The 27,084-nt window shown below is 32.3% G+C and overlaps 4 protein-coding genes and 1 long non-coding RNA gene across 6 annotated transcripts; 1 reads left to right on the plus strand and 4 right to left on the minus strand.

The window, feature by feature from the left end:
* Window positions 1-301: 301 nt before the first annotated feature.
* LOC107421456 (thioredoxin-like protein CXXS1) lies at window positions 302-2,785 on the minus strand. Its single transcript, XM_025074985.2, has 3 exons — window positions 2,647-2,785; window positions 2,232-2,354; window positions 302-608 (listed from the first exon to the last, which is right to left on the minus strand). The coding sequence occupies exons 1-3, from the start codon at window positions 2,755-2,757 to the stop codon at window positions 456-458; spliced, it is 387 nt and encodes a 128-aa protein (XP_024930753.1). The 5' UTR covers window positions 2,758-2,785; the 3' UTR covers window positions 302-455.
* Window positions 2,231-14,807, minus strand: LOC107421328 (kinesin-like protein KIN-14C). Its single transcript, XM_016030553.4, has 19 exons — window positions 14,382-14,807; window positions 13,591-13,839; window positions 13,294-13,441; window positions 12,784-12,893; window positions 12,555-12,674; window positions 12,248-12,451; window positions 11,946-12,155; window positions 11,801-11,875; window positions 11,539-11,685; window positions 11,332-11,470; window positions 11,088-11,197; window positions 10,178-10,339; window positions 9,883-10,103; window positions 9,458-9,539; window positions 9,245-9,349; window positions 9,049-9,153; window positions 7,136-8,309; window positions 2,647-3,054; window positions 2,231-2,391 (listed from the first exon to the last, which is right to left on the minus strand). Exons 1-17 carry the CDS (start codon window positions 14,427-14,429, stop codon window positions 8,130-8,132), a joined length of 2,415 nt encoding a protein of 804 aa, XP_015886039.3. The 5' UTR covers window positions 14,430-14,807; the 3' UTR covers window positions 2,231-2,391; window positions 2,647-3,054; window positions 7,136-8,129.
* LOC107421439 (uncharacterized) lies at window positions 3,801-7,277 on the minus strand. 2 transcript variants are annotated; one of them, XM_016030680.4, is made up of 2 exons: window positions 5,908-7,136; window positions 3,801-5,186 (listed from the first exon to the last, which is right to left on the minus strand). In XM_016030680.4, exon 1 carries the CDS (start codon window positions 7,009-7,011, stop codon window positions 5,917-5,919), a length of 1,095 nt encoding a protein of 364 aa, XP_015886166.3. In that variant the 5' UTR covers window positions 7,012-7,136; the 3' UTR covers window positions 3,801-5,186; window positions 5,908-5,916. The 2 variants fall into 2 exon arrangements, with proteins under 2 accessions (XP_015886166.3, XP_015886183.3); XM_016030697.4 differs by lacking the exon at window positions 3,801-5,186 and having other exon boundaries at window positions 5,632-7,048; window positions 7,136-7,277.
* A 9,321-nt stretch (window positions 14,808-24,128) lies between the features above and the next one.
* On the plus strand, window positions 24,129-25,290 carry LOC107421293 (oxygen-evolving enhancer protein 3-2, chloroplastic). Its single transcript, XM_016030515.4, has 3 exons — window positions 24,129-24,563; window positions 24,658-24,953; window positions 25,068-25,290. The coding sequence occupies exons 1-3, from the start codon at window positions 24,254-24,256 to the stop codon at window positions 25,164-25,166; spliced, it is 705 nt and encodes a 234-aa protein (XP_015886001.1). The 5' UTR covers window positions 24,129-24,253; the 3' UTR covers window positions 25,167-25,290.
* Window positions 25,099-26,369, minus strand: LOC107421303 (uncharacterized). The gene is made up of 2 exons (XR_001581770.4): window positions 25,808-26,369; window positions 25,099-25,712 (listed from the first exon to the last, which is right to left on the minus strand). It is a non-coding gene; the product is annotated as an uncharacterized LOC107421303 (long non-coding RNA).
* Window positions 26,370-27,084: the final 715 nt, after the last annotated feature.

Below are 27,084 nucleotides of genomic sequence, written 5' to 3' on the forward strand. Positions count from 1 at the left end.
GGTGCAACTCGTTTTCCCCAAACGATTTAAATCCACTTCCAAGTTCCAACGAAAGCCTTTTAGCAAAATTTACATTTGAAATAAAAAAGAGACACGTTCACCAGGTACATATTTAATAAGAAAATAAATTAACAAAATGAAAGATAAGCCCAGGTACATCATTCTGAATAAACACATGATGAAATGCACATAGAAAAAGTATAATTTGAAACTTGAAATTTGAGATTTGAAACCTGATAAGTTTAAATTCTAAATACATACATATTAAATAGTAAAGCAAAAGGAAGTTGACACGTTAAAATACATAAACCAATAATTGAAATCTTAAAGGCACACATATATACATGTTCCAAAGTTCCCAATTTTAACATAGACATCCAAATCTTATACAATCATTCCAAAGTAGTTATTTTTACATGATGCAGCGCAAGCATACACACAAACACTGAAATGAACTAGGAAACATATACACGGAAAGAGTGAACAAAAGCTTCTACCCTTTTCCTTATCTCCTCTGGATTGGCACCCACAAGTTTGTCCACTTGAGCTCCATCCCTCATCAGCAAAAAAGTAGGCATGGCCTTTATCTCCAATCTACTTGCTACCTCCTAATATGACCAACAATTTATACATTCATATATACATATATAAACAACCATCATCAAAAATATCACAAAACCTTAAAAGTGAGAATCATTAAACATCAATTTGAGGAGATTGTGAATCCGAGACACCCTTTTCTTCAGATTACAGAACGACTGGATAGAGCTATGTCCTCCTTTATGCTTAAGAACTTCAATAAAATGGCTAACATGGATCATATAACTATCTCGACTTTTATGTTGTTGATGAATTTTTTTCTTCCTGTTGGTCAAGAATATGCCAAAATGTTCAAACACTGTGATCCAAAACCTATCATGGTGTAAAGGACTCACCTGCCGCACTTAATAGGAGAATAATTAACTAGAAGTGCATTTGACCATGTACACAAGCTATGGCTCTCATTTACATAATTTTCAAGGTATTAAAAGAAGTCACTAATTTATCAACTGCTTATCCACTTATCTTGGCAAAGAAACTCTAAGTTTGGTGGCACATTTGAAACAAAATACAAACATCTAATGCGTCAACATTTAGGTCATAAATTGAGACACTGATCAACTACACTAAATGTTGTACAATTATTTGGACATTGAAAGCACCCCAAACCACAATATATACTATCAGAAAAACATTTTCGACATATAGGAATACCCCCATGTCTGAGTAGGAAGCAGGAATATTCCTAAGTTTATGTAACACAATATGATGTATTAATTCCTTCATCCTTCAAGTTCAAGAAAATGATGCAACAATTTTTAGATGCAGAACGTTATAAACCATCGGATTCTAATTATGCATAGTCACTCAGATCATTCAACAATTTCCAAGTTACTAAGTAAAATGATTACACCAAGCTTGAAAACCTTTAAAGTTTGTGCAAATCAAGTGCTGAGCAAAATATTTTACTTTCATACAAAACAGACCACAAACTACATAACCTTGGTCAGATGAGCCCTTCATTTTATCCTACTCTACTAGTCTTGATAGGAGACAATCGATATAAGCACGAAAGATAGTCGAAAAGCTACAAAGATAATAGTTTGAACAAACACCAAGATTTGACAGCAATAAGAATCCAGCATCTAAGCAACATGGACAAAGAGCATATGATATATTAAAGTTAACCTCAAGTGCATAAAACTTCGTTTGGTGCCTTTTGAATATCTCAATAAGTCATGGAAAGTACTTGTAGTGGGTCAATTGTAGAGATATGCACTATTCTTCCCAAGTCGTACTCCCCAAACATCATATTAGATGCAAAGAGACGTGTTCCATTACAAGAAATCTAGTCGAAAACTATTTTCTTTTCACAGTCAGATTATCATCATCCCAAGCATTCTAGGAACAAAAGAATACTTTTGTATAAGATTATATAAGTTCCCATACTCATATAATTAATTATACAAGCATCACGTATTTACATCACATGCAAATCATATCACTGTAAAGAATAAAACAACAAACGGGAACAATATAAACTAAGTAAAATCTATGTACAACAAGGTTTTCAAATATCACCGCTTAACATACTAGTCTTGTAGAAGGAAATACCAATATTCTAAGCTCGCTTGTCTTCTTCAAATCCTATAGTATACCATCGATTTCTTTGAGAAATTAGGGGAAATTACCTTGACTTCATCAACATCAACAGTGAGAAACAGAACATCTGGGAAGCTTGAGGCCAACTCTTCGAAAAATGGGTTCATAGCCACAGAAGGCATGCACCATGAAGCAGTGAAGTGTACAACAATCTACAACAATATCTCAAGAGAGAGTGATATAAAACCCCTGTACAAGTGATAATACCAATAGATATTTTGTTTCCCACCAATTCACCAACAGAGTTCAAAAATTCTAGGATCATTTTCACAGATCATGAGCCTAAAGTTCAAATAAAGATATTCCTTTATAAAATCGAAGCCATGGAAAAAAAAAAAAATATATATATATATATATATATATAGAAAATAGAAAAGAAACAAAAACCCAGTAGAGATAAAGCCCAACAAACTATAAGAAATTGAGGAGGTTGAGAAGACTCACAGGGCAGCCTTGATTGGTGGCTTGGCCAACAAATGAGTCCCATGACTCCACAGAATCAACCTTCACCGCTTTAGATTTAATCTGCTGCTCCACTTGTTGTTGGCCTTCCATCTTCTTCTTCTCGTTCTCTTTCTCTCTCTTCTCCTTCTCTCTAGTCTCTTCTTCTTCAAAACTATATCTAGTATATCGATGCTGGTCCCAGTACAAGACAGGAACAGGGGACTTTTATTGTTGTTTCCCAGCAGTCAAGCGTACGTGACTCATATGCTCGATCAGATTAGAAGAATATGATTGGCTTGAAGTTGGACCCACTGTCTCTTTCTCGCTATGGACAAAGTAGGTATTTCCCTTTTTTATCCTTTTGGGGGAAATGAAACTTATCTAAACTAGAGCAAAATCATCATGTACCTATCCACACCAAACAAAAGGAAAAACAACCGGTGAAAAGTGGAATGACAAGATGTTAGTGGACCAGAGTCACTAGACTATGCCCATTGAATTTTTTTCGGGAACCCACTGATTTTCATTATTCTGTAATTCTATTTTTTGTTTTTTGTTTTTTTATTTTTTGACGTTGGATATGGAAGATACGAATTCTGAACATTTGTCATAGTTTCGGTCACAATTTTTTATTTGCCTTCTTCTTTTTTCTTGTTTATTTCAATGAAGCTCTTAAATGCTTCATCTAACCAAGAACACATACTTAACAATAAGGACATAAATCAGTTAGGTAGACCATATATCAATTTTTTGTTCATAACTTGGCTTAAAAAAATGCAGAGTTAGGTTTCGATTGAACTTTTTCCACATCTTTGACGTCACAGACACTTAAAAAATATTATCAAAAACTATATCTCAATCATCTGATCCAACTAAAAAAACCACATGCTTTTGACGAAGTATTTCCATTTATGGACGTGATCAAATCATTTAACCTAATTTTGACATTGCAATTGTCCTTCAGACACAAAAAAACGAATATTCAATTTATTGGAAATAGTAATGTTTAAACAGTATGTGGTCTTGTTTTGTCGTTCAGCCCTTTTCTTGGTACAGCAATGGTACTCGTGCTCTGAAATGAATTCAACCAATTGTCGAACTAGACAATAGCAACCTTAATTCTAAAAAGAGATATTGATGACCTGGAGAAATCAGATTAACCAACATTAATAATCATCGAATTGCACATAAAATTAGTGTTTATGGAGTTGAAGCAGCTAGAAAGTAAAACAGTCCCGTTATGAACCAGGTTAGAACGCTAGAAACATGTTTGGAGTGGCAGAGAGAACCTTTTTTCACTTCAGGCGTTCCACAAAACCAGGACACAGTAATTTTTCAAATCCGATGAAACTAGGTGGCATAATATATATTTTTGCAGACTCACTTCTTTGTTAGGATTTTCTTTTGCACCTGTCTTTACTAGGATTAAACCATAACAGCACATTTTGAAATAACAGAATAATGCTAACCAAAATATCTGTTCCCTGTATTAGTAATAGCTTTCGCGAAAAAAGTCCGTGATTATGTTATCAAGGCAACGCATTCATACAGTTGAAGAATTCCAAAACATCAACAACAATTGGATGCAGAACACAATTTCTCTCCTGTTCACAGAAGGCAACCATTACTGATAAAAATAACTATTCTACTCTGCTACAAAGTGCTAAACATAGTTTCAGCCACAGCTCAAACGAGAAGCTGAGGACCATACCCAATTTCTCTCCTGTTCACAGAAGGCAACCATTACTGATAAAAATAACTATTATACTCTGCTAGAAAGTGCAAAACATAGTTTCAGCCACAGCTCAAACAAGAAGCTGAGGACCATTAGTTTAACTTTGCTCCACGTGAGGAACTAACGCGTTAAAGGTCATTAGCAATAGATAGAACAACCAAATCCCAGCACTCAAATATTAACCATAGACAGTCATCCGTTGAATGAACCAGTTTCTGGAAAAATCACAGAACATGGAGAGTTCCATATACATTGTCTCTGCTACTAAAGTAATAATAATATCAAGGTCAAGGTTAAAAATAAAAATAAAAATAAAAAAATTCAAGGAAAACAGGAATACAGGAGTACATATGTGTGCCAGTTTAGCCCTTTTAAGAATATGTGCTGGAAAGAAAAAGGATTGAACCTATGGTAAGAAGACATTGGCCACAAATCAATAAACAGCACATCCAAATTTTTGAGTTCTATTACCTCAAGCAAGATGACACCAACATATATTAAGCTACAAAATAAATACAAAACTTTATTCAGATTTAAATGTGTCATTACTTTAGTCATCATAGACTGACAATTATCAAATATTGAGCAGTTTACTTTAACATCCAACATCAGATTGCATATAGAAAAGGAAGGACACACCATGAGATTCAAAAATGAGGCTAAAAAGAGAGAAAAAGTTTCAAGTGACCAAATGTTTCTCTTCTTGATAAAAGGGTGAAAATTGACACTTCGGCTCTGTGCTACTTGGCAATTTAGAAGCTTTCATTAAATGCGAAATTGCAGCGCCTAGGAAGAAAAGCATTACCTTGCAGCAAGAAATTAACTATACATCATTTACCAAGCAACAAATCAATACCATGAATACAATGAAACCTTAATCTAGAAGTTCTTTTTTTTTCCTAGAAGTGGCCCAAGTAAGAGTTTTGGGAAGTAAAATCACAAGAAAAGCAGATAAATTTAATTTATATTTTAGGAAGCACCTAACTAGACATCCAAAAACATAGAGCAGAACAGAAAATTTTAAGTTAAATATTGAACATGAGATCAATCTGCACATATACTATGCAAAATCAGCAAGAATGAAGTTAATGCTCAGAAAATAATTGAAGAAACAAAATGCTTCTTTAATTTCCTCATCATGACCAAGTGAACTCAAGTTACCTGATTTCCCAGACAAGATACTCCAAAGTACTCAACAATGAATGAACATTTTATATTAATTAAAGAAACAAAAAAAAAAAAAAAAAAAAAAAAAAAGGAAGCTAAGATACAATAACAATTCACCATTCCATTACAATGTTTGGTCTAACACTGCAGCATACCGAGCATTTTGTCTTTCTTTCAATGGCCTAATGTTATTGCAAGGAACAAAATGCAAAAATGACCCACGTTATTGCTTGCTTACAAAAATGACAACCCAAGGACCAAACCAAATAACATCATAGGAAATTTTACATGAACTAGCCTAGACAAAGTAAGCAAACTCTACCAAAATCATGTACTCAGAACTCTATAAAACTACTAACCATCAATATTCATTTACACCGTTGTGACATAATGATATCACTATCAGAGTCAATCTCCCACCAAGAGCTACTGTTATCTTCCTGCATACAACCATCATGCACCCCCTCAACTGAACCCTCAGTAAGTAGATCTTCATCCTCATCATCAGAGCGATACACATTTCTTTCAATCTGAGGGTCATATGTCCATTCCAATCTCTTCAAAACATCACGATCTTTCCATTTCCCTACAACTGATACTGCCTCCTTCTTTGCCTTCTTCATCATAATTTCCTTCCAAGAAAACCCAGCATCTGCTATCCTTTTCAAAGTCCCATCATTGACATTCCCAACAACTACTGTCTTGAGACACCTTAATTTTGCTTCATTCAGAACATCAACAAAATCGGAATCATCCGAAACAAGCACAAAACACTGAGCTCCCCTTTGATCCATCATATCCACCATGTGTTTTTTCAACGCAACATCAGCAGCTTGAGGCTTATCAGACACAGTCTGAACCCAAAACCCCGCTCGCTTTAACTCATCAGCTAGACCATACCCCACCTTTGGTGTCAAAACATCCCTTGCAGCATTCTTATACTTCTCCATCTTCATTGAATATTTACCCACCAGTTTCACCCTCCTACTACCTCTAGCCGATTCAATTTGATTCAACCTCTTCATGTGCTCCCGCTCATGAAGCTGCTTAAAGTGATTCACAAGCTTCTCATTGTTATAGAACTTCCTCCCACAAACCCGACAAAGATATGGTTCAACAGGTTTAATCACTCCCTTATTCTCTAACTGGTTCAACAATTTCCTCTCTTTTCTTCTCTCCCTAACAACAGGAGGGACATAGCTAAACGAATGGCGATTTGCATAGGCTATCATGTGCTGAACAAACCCAAAAGAAGAAGCAGTCGCCTTGAGCTTAATCGCTGCTGCATATGGCGGGAATGGATCTGGTGGTTTGTTATCTAAATCCCAGAAAATTGCAACATTTTCTTGAGGTTTTGGGGCAAAATGACAAAATCTATTCAATACAGAAAATGGGCTAAGCTTTTCTAATCTTCTGGATTGGATTGTAAAGAAAAAATTGCCAAGTTTGAGAAATACAACCATAGCCAGAGCCAGAGCTTGATTATGAGTATTAACGTAACTACAACAAGAAATAATTAGAGAACGAACTACACAACAAGAAATAATTAGAGAAAGAAGAGTGTCATACGGATGGACAATCCGCTACCTTCAATGGCTAAAGGAGATGGCAAGTATTGGAAGAAGAAAGGACTTTGACTGCCTCATTTTCCCGCTGAAATTCTTAACTCTGAAGCTTCGAATTGTTCATATGCAATCCCACCAAATGCCTGAAGAAAGCACCAACGGCAAGGTTATGGATTTTTGTCCAAAGATTCACTAAGCGAGAATTCATGGCGGCGATAGCAAAACCACCTTCATTTTTTTTTTTTTTTTTTTTTTTTTTTGGGTATTGTAGAAATTTCCTATAGCTTAATGTACCATGAGAGAAAGAGATGGTAGGAGGCTTATGACAACGGGTATCATAATGACTGAACTGAACTGTGGAATTTATTTATCAATTTTTCTAAATATTAATTAATTTAAACTGTTTTACTAAATTTATATTTGATCTTATTAAATTTTTTAACTAGAATTTTATCACATCACACTGATCAAAACTTTTAATAAATTTGTTTGATCCATAAATTAAAGCCCTTAAATCTACATTTTCTTCAGGGGGAAAAGAAAAAGTTTTCTTCAATACTATGTCATAGTATATATACATGGTTAAAATATCTGAATTCAAAGGTCTCGATACTTTGCTTGGGATGGATAGCTATAACAGCAAAATCTGGAACACCTCAAGGAGTATTATAAGTGGATCCAAAAATGAAATTTAAACTTATAGACTGGTGTTAATCACAATTCCTTTTTCATGTATTCATCAAATGATGAACGTTCATAAAAAAATCAGTGACTGTTACTATGATAATAAATTTATACTGTCCTAGGAATCCCAAGAAAAAGATCCCTAATGTCAGTATAAATGTACAAGTACAAATTAGTAGTAGCTTCAACTTCAAGCAAAACATCTACAAACAATGGATACAAAACCGAAAATCACTCCATTTTACATACTACAATCATGACTCGTACATATAACTGTTACTCTGCTACAAATATACATGTAGCATGCAAAGACAACCGAAAACACCACTTCTTCAGCCATAACTCAAGCGAGAATCTGTAAGGCGCATAGTTGTCTGACGACGAGGAATCCCAATTTCACAGGCATTCACCCTGGCTGCAAATCGAAGAGAACAAAGCGACTCGCCAATTGAGGTAGGATCCGGGGAGATATTCACAAACATTAAGGTCTTTGAATCCCCTCCTAGACAAGGCTGTTTGCACATTCAGATGAAGGTTATAAAATCGTATAAATCCAGTTCAAACACTTTACATTTCAAAATTATGGATATTGTATCCTTCTGGATAATATATATATATATATATAATATACTTATCAAGATCGACGAGGAAGAAACAAAAAAAATAAATAAAATTTCTGCAAGACAATGGAAATAGGAAGTTAGACAACCCAATTCAACCCTGCTTGCCTGACCTGGACAAATAAAGACTTTAAACCCCCTTGTAATTTACTGAATTTATAGGGTTAGCAAAAAATATACTCTATTTATAGGTTTGAGGTTACTCCAACTTGATAATTCGACTAATACAACCAAACCACAATTTAGAAGAAATATGCTACAATATATACCCTATAACAGAACAAAATATTAGGTCTCAAAAAGGTGTTCAGCAACAATTAAATACCATTTTTTAATTTTCGTAAAGGCATGGATATACGCATGTGTTGGGCTAAGGAGGTTATTATATAAATCTAATAAACCTATATGAAATAAAGCTTTCCACATAAGTAAATTTGTTTTCAAGATTTATTGGAGTCATACAACTTTGTTTATAACTTCAACAATAGTCTGATAATTCAACTCATCTCTCACACGGTGAACTTCATATATTATGGAAGACAAAGGCATCAGGATTGTACTACTCCATAGACCAAAATTGCAACAAAGCAGAAAAGTGGTAGGTAAACAAAGTTCAAAGACATTACAATACCTGGAGAAGATATGTAAGTTTTGAGTTCCTAAAAGGAACGTGGTCCTCCTTTTTGGCCAGAGCAAATATAACATCGCTTAAAGACGACAAGCTTTTGTTTATAGCCTGATTATTGTAGAAAAAATAAAGTAATCATCTTATGAAAATTAAAAATGTAGGTATGTAAATTAGAGAGGGGATTTCAAGAAGAAAGAACCTGAGTTTCCCTCAAACGATCTCCAACTGAGCCACTTTTTGACAGCCGCTCACTTCCAGCAAGATCAATAAGGTTTAAGACCCCCTGAACTTGTTGCTCGGTGCCCTACCAAAGCTTAAAAAAAATTTCAGCAATTACACATGCAAAACAGAGCACTTGAAGCATAATGTGAAATAAGAGCACATATGTGATTGTAGAAACGACGATACAAACCTCATTTACACCAGATATACGCAAAGTAAACACAAAATGGCTCCTTGATGACTGCTCATTCATTTGTGTCTTGCCAACTGACCTAAAATGTCGTAATGGCAACAAAATTATTGGCTTTATATTGGTTATTTAAATATTTCAGGGATTTAAAGGCATTTAAAATTCAATTGATAAAGAGAACATATTACAACACAGCTTTTGATAGAATCAAATTACATGGGGGAAAAAAATCATTAAAGTCTGAAAGTTATATGTATCACAGTATCTGTACAAAAAGTATAGAACAATAACTATGCACATAGCACCAGATCAGAGGGGGGATGCGAACAAGCATTGTTGAAAATCATAGAAATTGTACAGGCCTTCAATTCATTAATAGTTTAAACAGCAGCAGCATCTATATGGCTATCACAAAATGAACACACCTGCTCTGAGCAGCCTGATGTAGAAGAGAGGAGACCTCTTTTATGCTACAAACATCAATAATCGTGAGGTCAGAAACATGTGTGTTTCCATTTGCATCATGTTTAATTGTATACTGCTTTCCACCAACACCACTTTCAGTTCGCATCATGTCAGCGGTACTTGATCGATTTGTAGATAACAAATCACGGATTGTCTCATTGTATATTTCTAGCATTGAGGCCTACAAATATTTTGGAAAGTAATTGTTATAAGTATAAATAGAAAATGTAAGTCAATGACAACAACATTTAGTACCTGCATCTTGTATTTCCATCCCTGGGATTGAAGAGACTGACTAATTTGGAATATTTGTTCAAGAGAACGGGGTATTAACCCTCTCTGCTCCGAGGCCTCTGGCCTGCCCATCATGGTATAGGTTTTACCAGACCCCGTCTGACCATAAGCAAATATGCAAACCTACAGGTCAACACACAAGCATTACTGCATATTGATGCTAATACCATAGGCAAATTGGATTCCATGAAGATTTTAAAATCTAAATATTTATTATTCACAAATCTTCATATAGAGAGCAACATCAATTTTTTTTGTTTTAAGATCCTGCATAATATCATTTGGTTGAAGTTTTTAAATACTAACCTAAAATGGGCCGTTATTGATGTGGGATGGAACAAGAACACATGGGCTTAATAACCTTATCTACACAGACTACACTGTTTTTAGATACTATACCAAACAAGTTTTAAGCTTGTAAACAACGTTCATTCAATAACAAATGCATTTCCAGATTTTAAAGATCAATTTAATGCAATCATTCAAAAGAACTATCAAACTGTTTTTGGATCACAAACCAGTAAGAGTCTACGGTTATAGTCAGAACCTGAAATTCGTAATTTGTAAGTTCCACAATAAGTTTACAACTGCTAAATTTAACCACATGAACAAAAACTGTCACAGAGATACCATGCGGTTGAACTCCAGCTGAAGACAACTCAAGCACATGATCCATCCCATTTTATGAATTGTCACCTTAAATTGAACTATTAGAACAAACTCTTGATCTTACACTTGAAAATCAATCAGCTGAGAAAATCAACTGGCTCAATCTAAAATATGAAGCAATCTTGCCCATGCAGCACCATATTCTAGTGTACCTTTAACTGGTTCAAAATCAGAAAATTAAGATGCTGAAACGAAGTTTCACCTTATAGCCATCAAGTGCACTCTGCACCAGCTGTGATATTTCGACAAAAACATCTTGCTGCGATGCCTCATGATTAAACACTTTGTCAAATGTAAAAGGATATTTCTGCCCTGCAGAGAGTGTAATTTGATTTAAATTGAAGAATAGAATTCATATTTCTGTTTATTAGAAAGAATTGAATGACAAAACCTATAAGATTTCAAATATAATGGGATAGGATGAAAGAATAAGAATATTTTCTTACCACTTTGTAACAAGTCAATACCCCGACCTAGAGCTTCAGTTGATGTAGGATAAGAAATGACAGTAGTTTCTGTCCCAGCATTATCATCAGGCAGCAATGGCCGCACTCTACAGAATACTCGAATGTTCCCTTTTAGCTCCTGCAACAAAACACAATTTAGTAACCCAAAACATTATGGAGGTCAAGAGAGAGTGAACAAACCATTACCAGAATAGTGTTGTGCAGCTTCTTCCGTAATTTTTCTCCTTCTATAACTTGGAGCTCTGTATCGGCCAGGCGATCTTGTAGCTCACACACAATCCTCTTCTGCTCTTCATATTCTGTCCTTGTTTCTGAAGCAGATAAATCAGCCATCTACGAGAAAGCAAACAATTAGCATTATGAGTTTGCAAATAAATCCATTCAACTTCAGTTTTCTAGTGCAACACATTACAGGGTTTCCAAAAACCTATATAACACTGCCTTTTACCTTTAATTTCTCATTTGCAGCAGCTAATTGATGCTCAAGCATACGTATCCTCTCCCTTTGTGATGAGCATGTCTCCTGCAAAAAAATAATACATGAATCTTGCAATAATAGGAAACTTTAACACTTAAGAGGACAAACAACCAACCTCCAAGGCATTTGATTTTATTGTCAAAGTGTCCAACTCTGCACATGACTTCCCAGTATATTCTTTGTACTTCTCTATCTCAGCAACCAAAGCCTGCATCTGTGCAATTTGGCGATCACGGTCCTCTCTCACTTGCTGCAGTTCCCCTCGAAGGCATCTGAGTTCATTCACTAATGACTCTTTTTGCTTTATAGCCTCATCCTGTGAAGCCTAAAACAAAAGCAAAAACAAAGTAAAGAAACTTTTAAAAATCAATAGGTGAAATGCCTTTTGATATATTTGGTCTTTTCAATGATGTCTACCTTAAAAGAAGTCAATTGGTCCTGCAATGCCTTATTGTGACCCCTTAGATTGCTAAGGTTCTCCACAATAGTCAGTTTCTCCATTTCAACTCGCTTAAGAGACTCACTTGTCATTTCAAGATCTGTTTGGAGTTTGCTGTTGTATTGTTGTAGACTCTTGTTGTACTCTTGCGCTCGATTGTACAAATCCTCGCTTGTCGAAACCTGCAGAAATTAAACAAATTTGTTTGAAAGCAAAAGGAAGAGTTAACAGAAATTCAGAAGGAAAATTAGTTAGAAAAACCAAAGGTTGAAGACTTCATATTACCCTTTGATCAGCAGCTAATTTCTCTTGACGAGATTTCTCAAGCTCAACTGAGAGAGAAGCTTGCAACTTCTCAGCAGCAGACCTTGCCTCTTTTTCTCTTTTATAACAGTCAATTGCATCCTAGTTGTCAAACAAGGCAGAGGGAAGTATAAAGTAGAGATGGAGAAACAATCAGAAACAGGTGTGATATCACATAATTCTTATAAATTCCTAAACTTGGCAGTCTTACCAACTTATCCGATTCTTCCTTTGCAACTTTTTCTTCTAAAGTAGCAACACTTCTCCTCAAATCCAGATTTATTGCATCGAGCTCCTCAACCTTGGACTTCATCTCCACCTCTAAAATAACACAAATGAATTCATATTATGCAAAGTTCCTAAAATTATAATGTACTGGTCACATGATCGAGAAAACAACCATCAAAATTAGAGTTTTACACGTTTGGACATTTGTTAATAACAAGAACAAAAGTGTTGTTTTTAAGAGTGGAGATCCCACTCGATAGCTAAGACTCTAGAAACTCCAATACAAGTGTTGGTTATGCATTAGTTAAATGCCATACATGATTTATTTATATGTATGTTCTTTTATACAATAATTCATGTGTATGTCTGCATGCAACCATTTGTAGCACCTACCACCTAGAAACAAAAGCGTTATTTACATTATCTTTATACACAATGTAAACAGAGTCAGTAATCCAACAGCCATTTCCAATATATGAATTAACCAAATTACCAGTATCATTGCACTTTTTTTCAGAGAGTTCCAATGCATTGCGAAGTTTTTCCTGCTCAAGGTGAAGGCTGTCCTCAACTCGTTGAAACCATTTGACACAGAGTTTGAGCCTCTTATTAATATCAACCATTTGTTCCATTTTCTTTTGCTGTATCAAAACAACAAAAAAGGAAGCTAGAAATTATAACGGAGCAAAATTGGAGTTATGGAAACAAAAACCATCAAACTGTTAAAATAATAAAGTCAACCAATTAAAGGTTTTATTAAAAATAAATAAAAAAGACCCAAAGATAAAACCTTGAGATCGAGCTTGCTTAGTTTCAACTTCTCATTCAGCAATGCCTCAACTTCTTCCTTCGTGAAGTCAACACTGGCACTCTCTGTAACTTCAGTACTGCTAGAATCGGCAGCAGCTGGAACATCTTGCCGACTATTGACCGCAGAAAATGGCTGCCTCCTAGGGCCATTCCCCATCTGTCCTGCCGTTCTGGACATTCCAATCCTTCTCCGCTTGTCCAAGGGAGCATCATCATTTACATCCTTTTTCTACACAAGTATTTAAAAAATAAAAAATAAAAATTGTAAAATATACATTAAAATGAAACACCACACCAGAAATATACATATTCACACACATACCGCACACGCACATCCCAACATTCATTTTCATATGAATATAGTTATAGATCTACACCCCTAATTTTCCATTATGTACTAGTGTGAAATTTGCAACTTTACTGGTAGATTCAATGAACAAATTGTTCATTTGGATCCTTCCCTTTTGACTTTCCTTGATTTAATCTCCATTAAAATTGAGGGTAACTCCTCGTTTGGTGATTAACATATTACAAATTTACAACAGGTGGATAACCAACCAAAAATACAAATTCATTTCTTACTCTCTATATCTACCATTAATTGGAACTCAATCAAATAACACACTCAACGACAAAGGAACAAAATACTTTGGACCTACAACATCTTTCTTAATCTTCTTAATTTATTTTCTTTTTCCCACGGTTTCTCACCAAATTAGCCCAGAAGATTAAAAAAAAAAAATTCAAAAAAAAATAAAATTTGTGGCTTACAGTAGAGGGACTACGAGGAGGTCTATTCTGGTTACGTGAAAACATCATTCGGAGCCGAGGAAAACCAGTCGGGCCAAAACTGAAAGTTTTCTTCAAGAAGCTTCCTGGCTTACACCACTGTATCGCATAATCAGAGCTCGATCTGGGACGTCGATCTCGTGAAGGGACAGTCAGCAATGAAGGAAGATAAATGGAGGGAGATACAGATTTGAGTACAATTGAAGAGGAATTTGGAGGAGATAGATGATCAGAAAGTTAGGGCTTGAGACTTTGAGAGAGGATGAGCGAGAGAGAGAGAGACGAAGGAAGAGTGAGGGAGAGTGAAATTTGAATTTGGATCTGGCGGTATCACAAACACGCTCCACGAAAAAGACGTTGTCTTTTCTTTGGGCCGAACCGAGCTCAGCCCAAAAGGCTCGCTCAGGAACTGCGAAAATTCAAACCTTCCCTTACAATAACCATCCCTTCTATTATCGTAATAAATACTTTGGGTCATTTTTATATTATTACTTAATAAAATAAAAGCAATAATTACAAAATCCACCTCATATGCTTTTCGTTAATCGATCGAGTTTTTAAACTCTTTTTTTTTAATCAATATTACCCTTATACTTTGATAAACATTGCAATTAAACACTTTATTTGTGATTTTATGCTTAAATTTTACGAAAATTAGAAAAATAAATAAATAAATGAGGAAGTAGATAAAGCCCCCTAGTATCAAGTCCATTTTTTTTTCACTAATAATGCTTACAAGTACTAAATTGTTTATCAGAAATATGTATCAAATAATGCATATAAATAGTTAAATATTAATATAACTTTAAGTAAATCTTTAAATAGATAAGTGAATTAAAAAATAAATAAAAAAACTAAATTAAACTAAACCAATTAAATTTATCATGAATAATACTAGAGATGTCAAATAAATGTTAGTATGTACATTAAGTATTATGTATTAATATTTGATTGATTTATATATTAGTTACACCTATTCCTTCAAGGACTCCCTTATCCATAACTAGTTATATTAATATGATAACCAATTAATTATTGATACATGATATTTGTTATACATGTTTAGTGGATTTATTTGGTAACTCTAATATTACTTGAATAATTATTTGCGTATCATTTAGTAAACAAATTTAGTGATTATTTTGATAACTTAAACACTATTGGTTTTTTTTTTTTTTTTTTTTGGGGATTCTTTTCCCTACTAGTCCCTAAATTGTATTTATAGTTACACTTTTAATCCTGAACTTTTTTGGCACTTTAATCCATAAATTTTAATTTTTTGTGCATTTTGGTCCTTAAATTTTTTATTGTTTACTTTTTAGCAAATTTCAAAAATGCAAGGCACTTTATACAACATATAGGAGTCTTGTGGAATTATCTAAGTTTGTAGTTTTATTATTTTCTTGTTGCAATAGATGCATTGCATACTTTAAAACTACTAAAATTAGATTGATAATAGTTTTAAATACCAAAATGTACAAAAGATTGAAATTTAGCGACTAAATTGTAATATATATATAAAAGGACCAAAGCGCAAATGTAGGCGTCAATTAAAAATTAAGTACGTAAACCTTTCTTTATATTAAGTACAAAAAGCAATATTCAAAGATATTATTTTGGCAATTTTAAAAGAGTAAAAATGCTAGATCCACCAAATCTTTTCACAAATTTTTGTTTGAAAAAAAATGATGTGGTAGCAAATTAGTAGATGACAAAAAATTAACACCTAAATTTATAGAAAATGGATCCAATAACATCATTTCATATATACTATATTTGGTGAAAATATTTGGTGACCACGTTTTATTTATTGTTTTAGAATTGCATATAAACTTTTTATATTATTAATATTGCCATATACTTCCTCTTTTTACTTTAATCTTAATATTCGCAGCGTAATTTCTACATAAAAGGAAGATAAGTAAAATTATTTCATGAAAAAATAATGTTTGCAATAATACATATTTAGTTATAGTTTTCAAAGTTAATAACATTTTTATCATCATAAACTACAAAATCTTTCATATTGGCCTTCCATCATTTTTTTAAAAAAATTTTGTCACTTTATTCTAAATATACAATTTTGTTCTAATAAATTTGGAAAAAGAATCATATACATTTCACAAAAGTAGAAGAGATTATAACAAAATAGATTCTAATAAGATTTTCATTTATCAAAATACATGATTGAACTAAATATAACAAGAAAAAAAATGTTTCAAAGGCCATGTGAAGGTTTTTGTTGTTTGAGGCTAAAACGTAAAGTGTGTGATAATTCAAGGAAACAAGCTATTGTTAACCTTAATTTTTATGCTATGTAATTTTCGTTAGTCCAGAATCGACAAAAATATTATAAAATATTCGTATATGTTTATTTATAATTAGAGTTCCACTTTTTCTCTAATGGATTCCGCATTGAAAACATAATTTTAATTATCTATAGGTCAAATTTATTTTAAAATTTTTGTTTTACAACTTTTAGCATATATACTTCTATTTTCATATTTATTTTAAAAATAATAATTTTTAGCATTTATACTTCAATTTTTTAGCATCTCTTTGGAATTTTGTTTGTGATTTTAGTACCACGATGTCTAAGCTTCATGAAAAGATGGGGTCAACTCCTTTACGTTCTGGTTGTGAGGACTTTCGTTCAGCCATTGAGGATTCTCACTTAACTCTGATTGATACAAAAGGTTCATATTTCACTTGGACAGGAGGGGAGTCAGAAGTTATGTAGGAAGCAATCTTAAACATTCCTTATGCTTCCAGGTTTGTTTTAAGTATTGGGATTTCATAAATTGTTTGGCTTTGTCTCAACATAGTTCTAATGATAATCCATTGCTTTTGAGTTATGAAAAGTTTTTCCTATTAGGGCCAAGGCATTTTCATTTTCTTTCGATGTGGCTCTCAGATTCTTCTTTTTTCCCAAATTGTGTTGGATCCTTAGAATTCTTCTATACACGAAAATCCAATGCGTCAAGTGATTTTGAAACTTAGGTTAGTCAATCTAGCTATTAAGGGTTGGAATAAGGGTTCTTTTGGAGAGATGAATTCTCGTATTGAGGTTGCTAGAATTCGATTGCAACAAGCTCAGGATGACATGGCTTTGCATGGTTTTTCGAAAGCCCTTTTCCAAGAAGAATTGGATCCCCATGATCAGTTAGATAAGGAGTTGAATAGGCAGAACTCTCTTTTGAAAGAGAAATGTTAGGTCAGATGGCCTTAGGGTGGAGACCTAAATCATTCTTTTTTTCATTCCCATGCTTCAAGTTCTAAAGGCTTCTAAACCCTTTGCTTCTCTTTTTGTGAATGGGATTTTAACGACAATTTTGCAAGTAATTCTGGAGCATGTGGAGTGGTTTCATTCATACTCGTTCAATACTGTTAGTCCGCATCTTCATAGGGATGAGTAGACCTGGCAATGTGGGTCATATACGGCGACACGACTCGAAAACGACACGAAATAAATGGGTTTGGGTTTATTATAAATGGGTTTAGGTCATAATCGGGTCAACCCCGTTTAACACGATTATTAATCGTGTCATTTTCGGGTTGACTTGTTTAACTCGAAATTGACCCGTTATGATCCATTTATTAAACGTATCAGTTTCAACCCGACACGATTATACACCTATTACAACCCATTTAAATTTAATTTTAAATTAATATTTTATCACTAATATAATATTTAATAACTAAAAAATATTATAAATTAAAAATTTTATAAAAATAATTTTCTATTACTAATTTTTTAAAAACAAAAAATACATCTTTAATAAAACAAAAACATAAAAATAAAAAAAATAAAATATTTTTTTGGGTTGATAGGTTAATTTTCGGGTTAACGGGTTAATAGGTTAATTTTCGGGTTAATAGGTCAATTTTAGATTAACGGGTTAATAGGTCAACATGATCCATTAAAATAATCGTGTTAAACGGATCGTGTCATGTTGACGTATTTATAAACAGATAGGGTTAGTGTTTTGGATACCTGACACGATTAATAAATGGGTTGTGTTCATGTTAGATATTTTAAACCCGATTATTAAATGGGTTGACACAAACACAATCCATGAACACGAATTGCCAGGTTTAGGGATGAGGCTCTTATTTCTGAGGTCATCCTGAACTTAGTATGTCATTTGGAAATTAATAAGTTAGTAGCTCTTCATTCACATGATGAGATTAAGAAGGCTGATTTGCTTTAGATTCCAACAATGCTTCTGGGCCTTACAGATTTACTAAAATCTTTTTTCAGTAATTATGGCATGCCATTGGTCTTGAGATTATTCTTGCAGTTGAATTCTTCTTCTCTTTGGGTATTATGGAGCGTAGACTTAATTTTAATTTTTTTAGTTCTTATTCTAAAGTAGAAAAGGCTTTGACCATTGATAAATTTTGTCCTATTTGTTTTGGGGAATTTTCTTTTGAAAATAATTACTAAGATTACTGCTGATTGGTGATCTGAGATTGCATCCCATATTGTTTGTCCCAATTAGTTTGGTTTTGTTCGTGGAAGGAATATGCAGGATTGTATTGCTGCTGCCTCTGATTGTGCTAGTCTTTTAGATTGAAGATGTTTTGGTGGCAAAATGGCAATGAAAATTGACATTCGAAAAACTTTTGATACGATGGATTGAAACTTTTTGTTGACGATGTTGGAGTGTTTTGGTTTCTATTCTAAATCCCATGGGTGAGTTCATCTATTTTTAATTAATGACTCCCCGTTTAGTTAGTTCTCATGCTCTTGTAGGGTTCTGCAAGGAGACCCTCTCTCTCTTTTTTTTATTTATTCTTGCTGAGGAGTTTATTAGTATGTTGTTGTTTTCTTTAGTTCTTTCTAAAGAGTTGGCTCCAATGGCTTTGACTTGGTATGTTTTTACTCATTTTCACTTTTTGTATTCTAATTAATGATATTCTTTTATTTGGTAAAGGAGATGTTTAGAATATTTAAAAAGCTATAGATTCTTTTAAAGTTTATAGAGAGCTTTTGGGTGAGATAGTAAATTAGGATAAATTTTTCTGTACATCTCTCATACTCAATAGCAACATTTGGTGAAAATTTTTGGTATGCGTCATGGTTTTCTACCTTTGATGTATTTAGGAGTTTTTTTGTTTAAAGGAAAACCACTTAAAGAGCATTTTCGTCCTATTTTTGTTTGGATATTACATTAATTAGAGGCTTGGAAGGGGAGGTTGCTTCCTTTTGCTGACAGAGTTTGTTTAGTAAATTCTGTAATCACTTCTCTGTTTGTGCATTCTGTTTTGGTTTATAAATGGTTAAGTGGATTGTTAATATCTCTCACTAAAACCATTAGAAACTTTATAAGGATAGACCGGGCCTGGACTATCTGTTGTCGGCCTTAAAATTTGGTGGTTTGGGCATAAAGGATCTATCTTTATTTAATAGAGCCTTACTAAGTAAACTTGCTTGGAAGATTTACGACTTCTGTGACTCCCATTTTTTAGTTTCTTCATACTCTGTATGTTAGTAAGAACGATGTTTATGTTGCCTCTTCTATTTGGCTAGTAGTATGCGATCTACATTTTTCTATTGTCTATCAGTGTCGTTGGTTGATTGGCAAAGATTCTAAAGTTAAGTTTTGGTCTGATAATTGGTTAGGTCGGCCTTTGAATGATTTTGAATTTCTAGTCTCACACTTAGGATCCTGATATTCTGATTTTCACTATTATTTCAGATGTTGAGTTTAATGTCTTCCAAATTTTTTTAGAATCTTACTTCCTTTGCTTTCAGATTGTATTAAGATGATCCTAGTAGATTGATCTTCTTTAGACTGATTGATTAGGCCGTTTGCTATTTCCGAGGATGTTACTGTTTGAGACATTTATTCTTTTTTGCTTGGTGATTTCCCTTCATGGGAGTGGTTAAATTTTATTTAGGCCAAATACATTCCTCCTGCTAGGTCTATTTCTGTTGGCATTTGTTGTGGAATAGTCTTCCTGTTGATGATGTTTTTCAGGCTAGAGGTTTTAATTTGGCATCTCGTTGTCCTATTCGTAAGAAGCATGGGGATTCTATTTCCCATGTTTTTCTTACTTGTCCCTATGCTCATGCTCTTTGAAATTTTATTGGATAAAGATTTGGTTTCTGTTTGGATATCTCTTTGATCCTAATACATCTTCTTATTTCATCCATGAGGTTGGATTTGAGTTTACAAATGCACTACTTGTTACATACTGCGATTTTAACTTGTTTCTACTTTCTTCGATACGTTCATAACCATAGTTTGCATGATGATATTTTGGCTCCTATCTGTCAAGGTTTTTTTATTTGTTACTTAAGCCATTTGCTAAGCTAATTCTATGCAACCAGGTGTTATGCATAATTCAGTGTCAGATTTTATGCTTCTCCAACATTTAAGGGTTCAGCTATTCCCTGAAAGTCTCCTCGGATTATTCCGGTAAATAGGAAACTTCCATAGCTAGGTTAGATTAAGGTAAATACTAATATGATTGCTTTGGGTTCGCTTGATATTTGTAAAGGTGGTGGTGTTTTCCATAACTGATAAGGGTTTGTCCAAGGCTATTTCGCCATTTCTTTTGGTACCTTTTGGTCTTTTGAGGTAGGACTTCTAAATGCTTTGCATGCTTTGGAAATCGCTAAGCAGCATAACTAGGATCACATTTGATTGAAATGTGATTCTTCGTATGTTGTGGGTCTTTTCTAGAGTTTATCTTCTCAAGTTCCTTGGAAGTTGTGGCTCAGATGGTCTACTTGTTTATCTTTTATATCTTTTCTTTGATTCTATGATTCTCACATATAACATGAAGCCCACGAAGTAGCGGATATATTGTCTGAAATGATTTTTTGTAAAGAGTTTTAGCAATTTGAGCTTCCGTATTCATGCATTTCAGCGCATAATGAAGATTTGCTTGGTGGTTTTTCTTATCATTTCCGCTTATTAGTTTTGCTTTTTGGGTTTGTTCCTGGTTTGCTTTTTCCTTTTTTTCTCACGGATTCTTTTGTAATGATTTTTATTTATTAATAAACTAGCATCAATTTTTGTACAAATTCTCGTATGCATATATAATCATAATAGATGATTTCAAAAATAGTGTATAATAATTAATTATATTCAAATTTAATAATGATATATGAAAAAAATTTTACTAAATATTTTATTTTTATATATAATATAGATAATATATATATAATATCATAAATAATAATTAAATAATAATATTTTAAGTTTTAATGTTATTATATATTATATGCATGTTTACGTACACAATTTTAATTTATGTTATAGGTATTATCTATTTTAAAAAATAATTTAAAATAATCTTAAATAGCAAATTAAAAATAAATAAAAAGTAAATATAGTGAAATAACTAATAATAATAATCATAATATGTAATAATTTTTTTAAAAAAAAATATGTTCATTTATTTAAACCATTTCAATACCACTAATTTCTAATTTGTCATCGAAGTTTGATCTTTATATATAACATTATTAAATTATGGAATTTAAATTCAAAAGTATTTATCTATCTAATTTTTTTCTACTTATAGAGTTCAAATTCAAATATATTTTTTCATTCATTGAAATGATTAATTTTTCTATATTAAATACTCTTAATATAATTTAATTATATTTATTATTTTTATTATTATTATTATTTGGCCAACAAGCAATTTTTTTACCTTATAAGATAATTTATTTATGGTTACATATATTTTAAAAAAGATTAAATAAGAAAATCAATTTTATTATTGAAATCTATATATTTTGATATTGAAATTTCATTTATTACATATCAATATATATATATATATATATGTATTAGTATATGGAACCTAATTATTAATTACCGTATATAACATCTTTTTATTTTATAATAATATAAATATAACAAATCAACAAAAAAGTTTAATATATAGATTATAAATATTTTTTTAATGTTTTTATTATGAATTTTTTTTTCTTTTTTTATTCCTTATAAGTAATTAATTTCTCTGCATTAATAAAAAATCAAATATATTTAACTTATTTAGTAAATAAAATAAAATTAAAATATAAATCCTACTTTACCATATTTAACAATATATTATGAAAAGAATATCGTAAATTTTTTCAGTAATAAAATAAAATTATATTATTTATGTAATTTTTTTATCCAAATAAGAAGATATCTTTTATTATTTTCTATATAATCACCTTTGTATATGTAAAAATATTTAAAATATATTATATATAGTGATACACTTTAATTTTACATTTGATTAAGGTTTTCTTAATCAAACATGATATATAATATTATAATAATAAAAATATATATTTTTTATGTACAATCAATAAAAGAATATCTCAAATAAAATAAAATAAAAAACTTTGTTTTGAATATATTTTCTACTTTGTCGTATTTAATAATTATATTTTGAAAATGATATCTCAAATTTTTTTTATTAATAAAATTATTTATGTAATTTTTTGTGTCTAAATAAAAAAATATCTTTATTATTTTTCATATAATCATATTTGTGTATGTAAAAATATTTAAAATAAATTATATGTGGAGATACACTTTAATTTTGCATTTGATTAAGGTTTCTTGATCAAATATGATATATAATATTATAATAATAAAAAAATATTTTTTTTGATACAACCAATAAAAGGATATCTCAAATAAAAAATTTTGCTTTGAATATATTTTTTACTTTGTCATATTTAACAATTATTTTCTAAAAAAGATATCTTAATTTTTTCTATTAATAAAATAAAATTATATTATTTATGTAATATTATAATAAAGAAATATTTTTATTATTTTTCTATGTAATCACATTTGTATATGTACAAATATTTAAAATATGTTATATATGGAGATACATTTACTATTTTACAAATATAATATTATATATTTTGTCATAATTATACATTTTCATATTTTTGTTCTAATAAAAATATATATTTTTGGATACAAACAATTAAAAATAAAAAATCTCATACTCTTAAATAATTGCTCTATTAGTACTGATTGACATTTTGATAAAGCAATAAATAATATATATTTATCATTATTTAAATAAACAACATTTTTTTCAAGTAAAATTTTAAATAAGAGTGAATTAGAAAATTTTAATTAAAATTTACTCATATTCAATAAAAATATTGACAAATTTATTTTTATCTTAAATGATTGTTTCCCATAAGGGTTAAAAATTTTATTTTGAAAAAAAAAAATATATATATATATATATATATATTTATATCACCTTTAATTAAAAAATATTTGGCTAACAAATAATATTAAGCTGAAACACATTGGAATATAAAAGGTTAATTACCAATAAAATTAAAATATGAAAAGATAAATTATAAATTTTACAATTACATATAATAAGACATTTATGTAAGAAAATACAAACTAGAGTACATCACTAAAGAAATGAAATTAGTTATCAAAAAAGAAATGAAATCTATTGGCAAGCATGAGAATCTAGAATTATGGAGTATGCAAGAGATTATCAAGTTTAGAATCATCATCTCAGATCGTCCACGTGCCGAACAGCTACAAGCCCACAGCGGAACACTATCCAACTTGTCAAATAAAAAAAACGCTGAAGCCCACGTGTAGGCGAAATATTGGTGGAAGACATATCTAACTTATCCAAGTAGAAAAATGGCAGATAAGGTGTTTGCTCAAAATCACTCTACATCACATAAAGCAACATCATCCACCACTAATTCCACGTTACCACAAAAATTATATTTCCATATTTCTCCCTCAAAAACCTGTCCATTGTAAAGAAAGCAAGAAAGAAAAAAATTAAAAAAAGAGGCCACTCAGCAAAACCAACAAACAGGTTGAGGACGAAGAAGAATGGCACAAGGTATGGCTTCAATGGCGGGTTTACACGGATCCTCTCAGGCCGTCTTGGAAGGTAGCCTACAACTAAGTGGGTCGACCCGCTTGAACGTCGTCGGAAACACCCGACTAGCCATTAACAGATCTGGGTTCACTGTTAGAGCAGCACAGCAAGTCCCTGCGGAGCCCGAAACAAGCCGTCGGGCAGTGCTTGGTCTGGTGGCAGCTGGTTTGGCCTCTGGGTCTTTTGTTCAAGCGGTGCTCGCCGCTGAACCGGCCAAACCCATCAAAGTGGGTCCACCTCCCCCACCGTCCGGTGGATTGCGTAAGTCATTTTGTAATGATATACGCATTTGGTGCTCAATTTGAAAAGCATATTGAATGCAATTTAATTTGATATTGTTTTTGTTTATTGGCAGCTGGAACTCTAAACTCAGATGAGCCAAGAGACCTGGATCTTCCTCTCAAGGACAGGTTCTACCTCCAACCTCTGACCCCAGCTCAGGCGGCTAAGAGGGCAAAGGATTCAGCCAAAGATATTGTTGGTGTTAAGGATCTGATTGACAAGAAGGCTTGGCCTTATGTCCAGAATGATCTACGTCTCAAGGCTGAGTATCTTCGTTACGATCTTAACACTGTTATCTCTTCCAAGCCCAAAGATGAGAAAAAGTCCCTGAAGGAACTCTCTGGCAAGCTCTTCAAGGTTATCAGCGATGTGAGTAACTTCCATATGTAGCTATTTTCTTCTACCATTTTGAAATATTGGTTCCTATTTTTTAATTTTTTGCATTTGTTTTGATTAATTTTGTTGATGGTTTTATTTGGACAGTTGGACCATGCGGCAAAGATCAAGAGCACCCCTGAAGCAGAGAAGTACTACGCTGAGACTGTATCTACCCTGAACGATGTTCTTGCCAAGCTTGGCTAATGAAGAGGAATTTGTGTATTTTGATGTGCAAGCTTTTTTTTTATATGACATTTGTTTGGATCCTTGTTGTCTAAAAGGGAATCTAGCTAATTGCAAAATAACTCTTGCTCTGCGTTTTCCTTTACTTGCCCGGCTAATTTTTTTCAGAGATACAGAATATAAAGATAAAGGAGTAGTCTCTGCCTACTGCTTAAACAGAGTAGGACAATCGTTAATTTTCATGGTGAGAATTGAAAAACGGGTATATATATATATCACTGGACTTTTTCGTATTAAACGAAAGTTTAAGTGTAATTTATAACTTAAAAACATATATAGAAGTACATTCTATATTTCTTTTATTCACTGGAAATTAAAAAGTGATTCAGTTTTCAATGAATGAATTCCTCAAATAAAATATAGACAATTGCATATATTTTTCGCCAACATCACCAAAACCAAATGGAGTCATTTTTCGGAAAGATCGCCTCTGCCCTTTGCCATTGTAACTGTCATCGCCTTCATTGCCGGTGTCCAATCCGGATTTCGCGTTTTAAGCGCAGAGTTCTGGATGGAGAAGAAAACATACTCAATGATTTTAAATTATACATAATAATAAAAAAATAAAAACCAACTCTACCTGAGAGAGACAAGAACTTTACCTGCTTACTCTCTCACTTCTCTCTCTCTCTCTCTCTCTCTGTTTTATTTCTCAAAATGGAATCTCTCTCATCAACTTAATTACTATACACAAATCTCAATCTTCTTTAGAGATTAAAGTACAAAACCAAAGCTAAAACTCACCCAAAACCAACCAAAAAAAAAAAAAAAAAAAAAAAAACACCAAACTTCTTAGCTTTCTTCTTCTTTACCTGTATATACAAAAATATTACAAGTCTAAAGAAGACATCCAAAATTAGACAACTTTTACTCCTCCTCTCTTCTGCTCTGTGTTAACCACCAAAATCCCTCCCTCAAAATACTTTAAGCAACAGCTAAGATCCTATAGTTTCTGCTATCTCTGTAGTTAAGCAATACTATATGGGAGTACGTTTTTGAAAGGGAAAGTATAATTCTAATCTGAGCCATTGATTTTGATCGAGCGGTCAGTTTTAATTTCACGTTGTTGATCCGGACGAAATAAGGTCAGGTCCATCCTGATAGTAGAATTATTCTATATATATATATATATATATAGCCAATTGCAATAAATACAATCTAAAAGTTATGTCTAAACTTCTTTACATAAAAAAGTAAGCATCATTCCTAAAAGACTATTGCTATAATAAGAAGAAAGGTGAATAATATTTGATCCAACATGAATTAACCTTCATTCTTCTGGTATCATTCCCTCCAAAGTAGCAAGGCTTTGTTTCATCGCAAATTTCTTTGTAGACTTTATGGAAAGCCTCTCCAATTTCATATCATATGTAAAATACTTCTTATTTCTCTCAAACACCAACATATTAGAATGTGTGGATAGAGGCTCAAGTTATCAGACATTCTCATATTATTATTTCCTGGTATAAATCTCAATGGAACAACGATCTTGCTTTTACTCCATTTATTTTCATCTTCTAAAACCAACACGTTAAGAGCTTGGTTTGTTATCTCACCAACAGCAAGACAATCATTCCATGAAAAAAATGAACCTTTTATAAATCCGAGAACAAACCTCATGGCAACTGGTATCGATCATGAAACGCTTATTGAATATATTAATGGAAATAATAGTATTATTAATTTTCCTCACAGTGTTTTTTTTGCTATCTTGATGAAGTAGTAAATCAGGGACCATTTTCAGGGGTCTCCAATGATTGTCTTCATTGAGAGTGAGAATTTCGAAACCTATGTCAATGTAAGCTTCCGGATCCATAATTTTATACATTGATAGCAATTTACTCATAGCAATTTACACCCCGTAAGTGATTTATAAAAA

This window comes from Ziziphus jujuba, chromosome 1 (genome assembly GCF_031755915.1).
Source record: "Ziziphus jujuba cultivar Dongzao chromosome 1, ASM3175591v1".
In the NCBI taxonomy this organism is placed as follows: domain Eukaryota; kingdom Viridiplantae; phylum Streptophyta; class Magnoliopsida; order Rosales; family Rhamnaceae; genus Ziziphus; species Ziziphus jujuba.

Coding starts and splice junctions, on each gene's coding strand:
- LOC107421456 (XM_025074985.2), bottom strand. CDS start 2,757: ATGGAAGGCCAACAACAAGTGGAGCAGCAGATTAAATCTAAAGCGGTG. Junction 2,355..2,646: donor CCACCAATCAAGGCTGCCCT/GTGAGTCTTCTC, acceptor ATATTGTTGTAG/ATTGTTGTACACTTCACTGC. Junction 609..2,231: donor TTGATGTTGATGAAGTCAAG/GTAATTTCCCCT, acceptor TGGTCATATTAG/GAGGTAGCAAGTAGATTGGA.
- LOC107421293 (XM_016030515.4), top strand. CDS start 24,254: ATGGCACAAGGTATGGCTTCAATGGCGGGTTTACACGGATCCTCTCAG. Junction 24,564..24,657: donor CCCACCGTCCGGTGGATTGC/GTAAGTCATTTT, acceptor GTTTATTGGCAG/CTGGAACTCTAAACTCAGAT. Junction 24,954..25,067: donor TCTTCAAGGTTATCAGCGAT/GTGAGTAACTTC, acceptor TTATTTGGACAG/TTGGACCATGCGGCAAAGAT.
- LOC107421328 (XM_016030553.4), bottom strand. CDS start 14,429: ATGATGTTTTCACGTAACCAGAATAGACCTCCTCGTAGTCCCTCTACT. Junction 13,840..14,381: donor CTCCTCGTAGTCCCTCTACT/GTAAGCCACAAA, acceptor ATACTTGTGTAG/AAAAAGGATGTAAATGATGA. Junction 9,350..9,457: donor GTATATCTGGTGTAAATGAG/GTTTGTATCGTC, acceptor AAGCTTTGGTAG/GGCACCGAGCAACAAGTTCA.
- LOC107421439 (XM_016030680.4), bottom strand. CDS start 7,011: ATGGTTGTATTTCTCAAACTTGGCAATTTTTTCTTTACAATCCAATCC.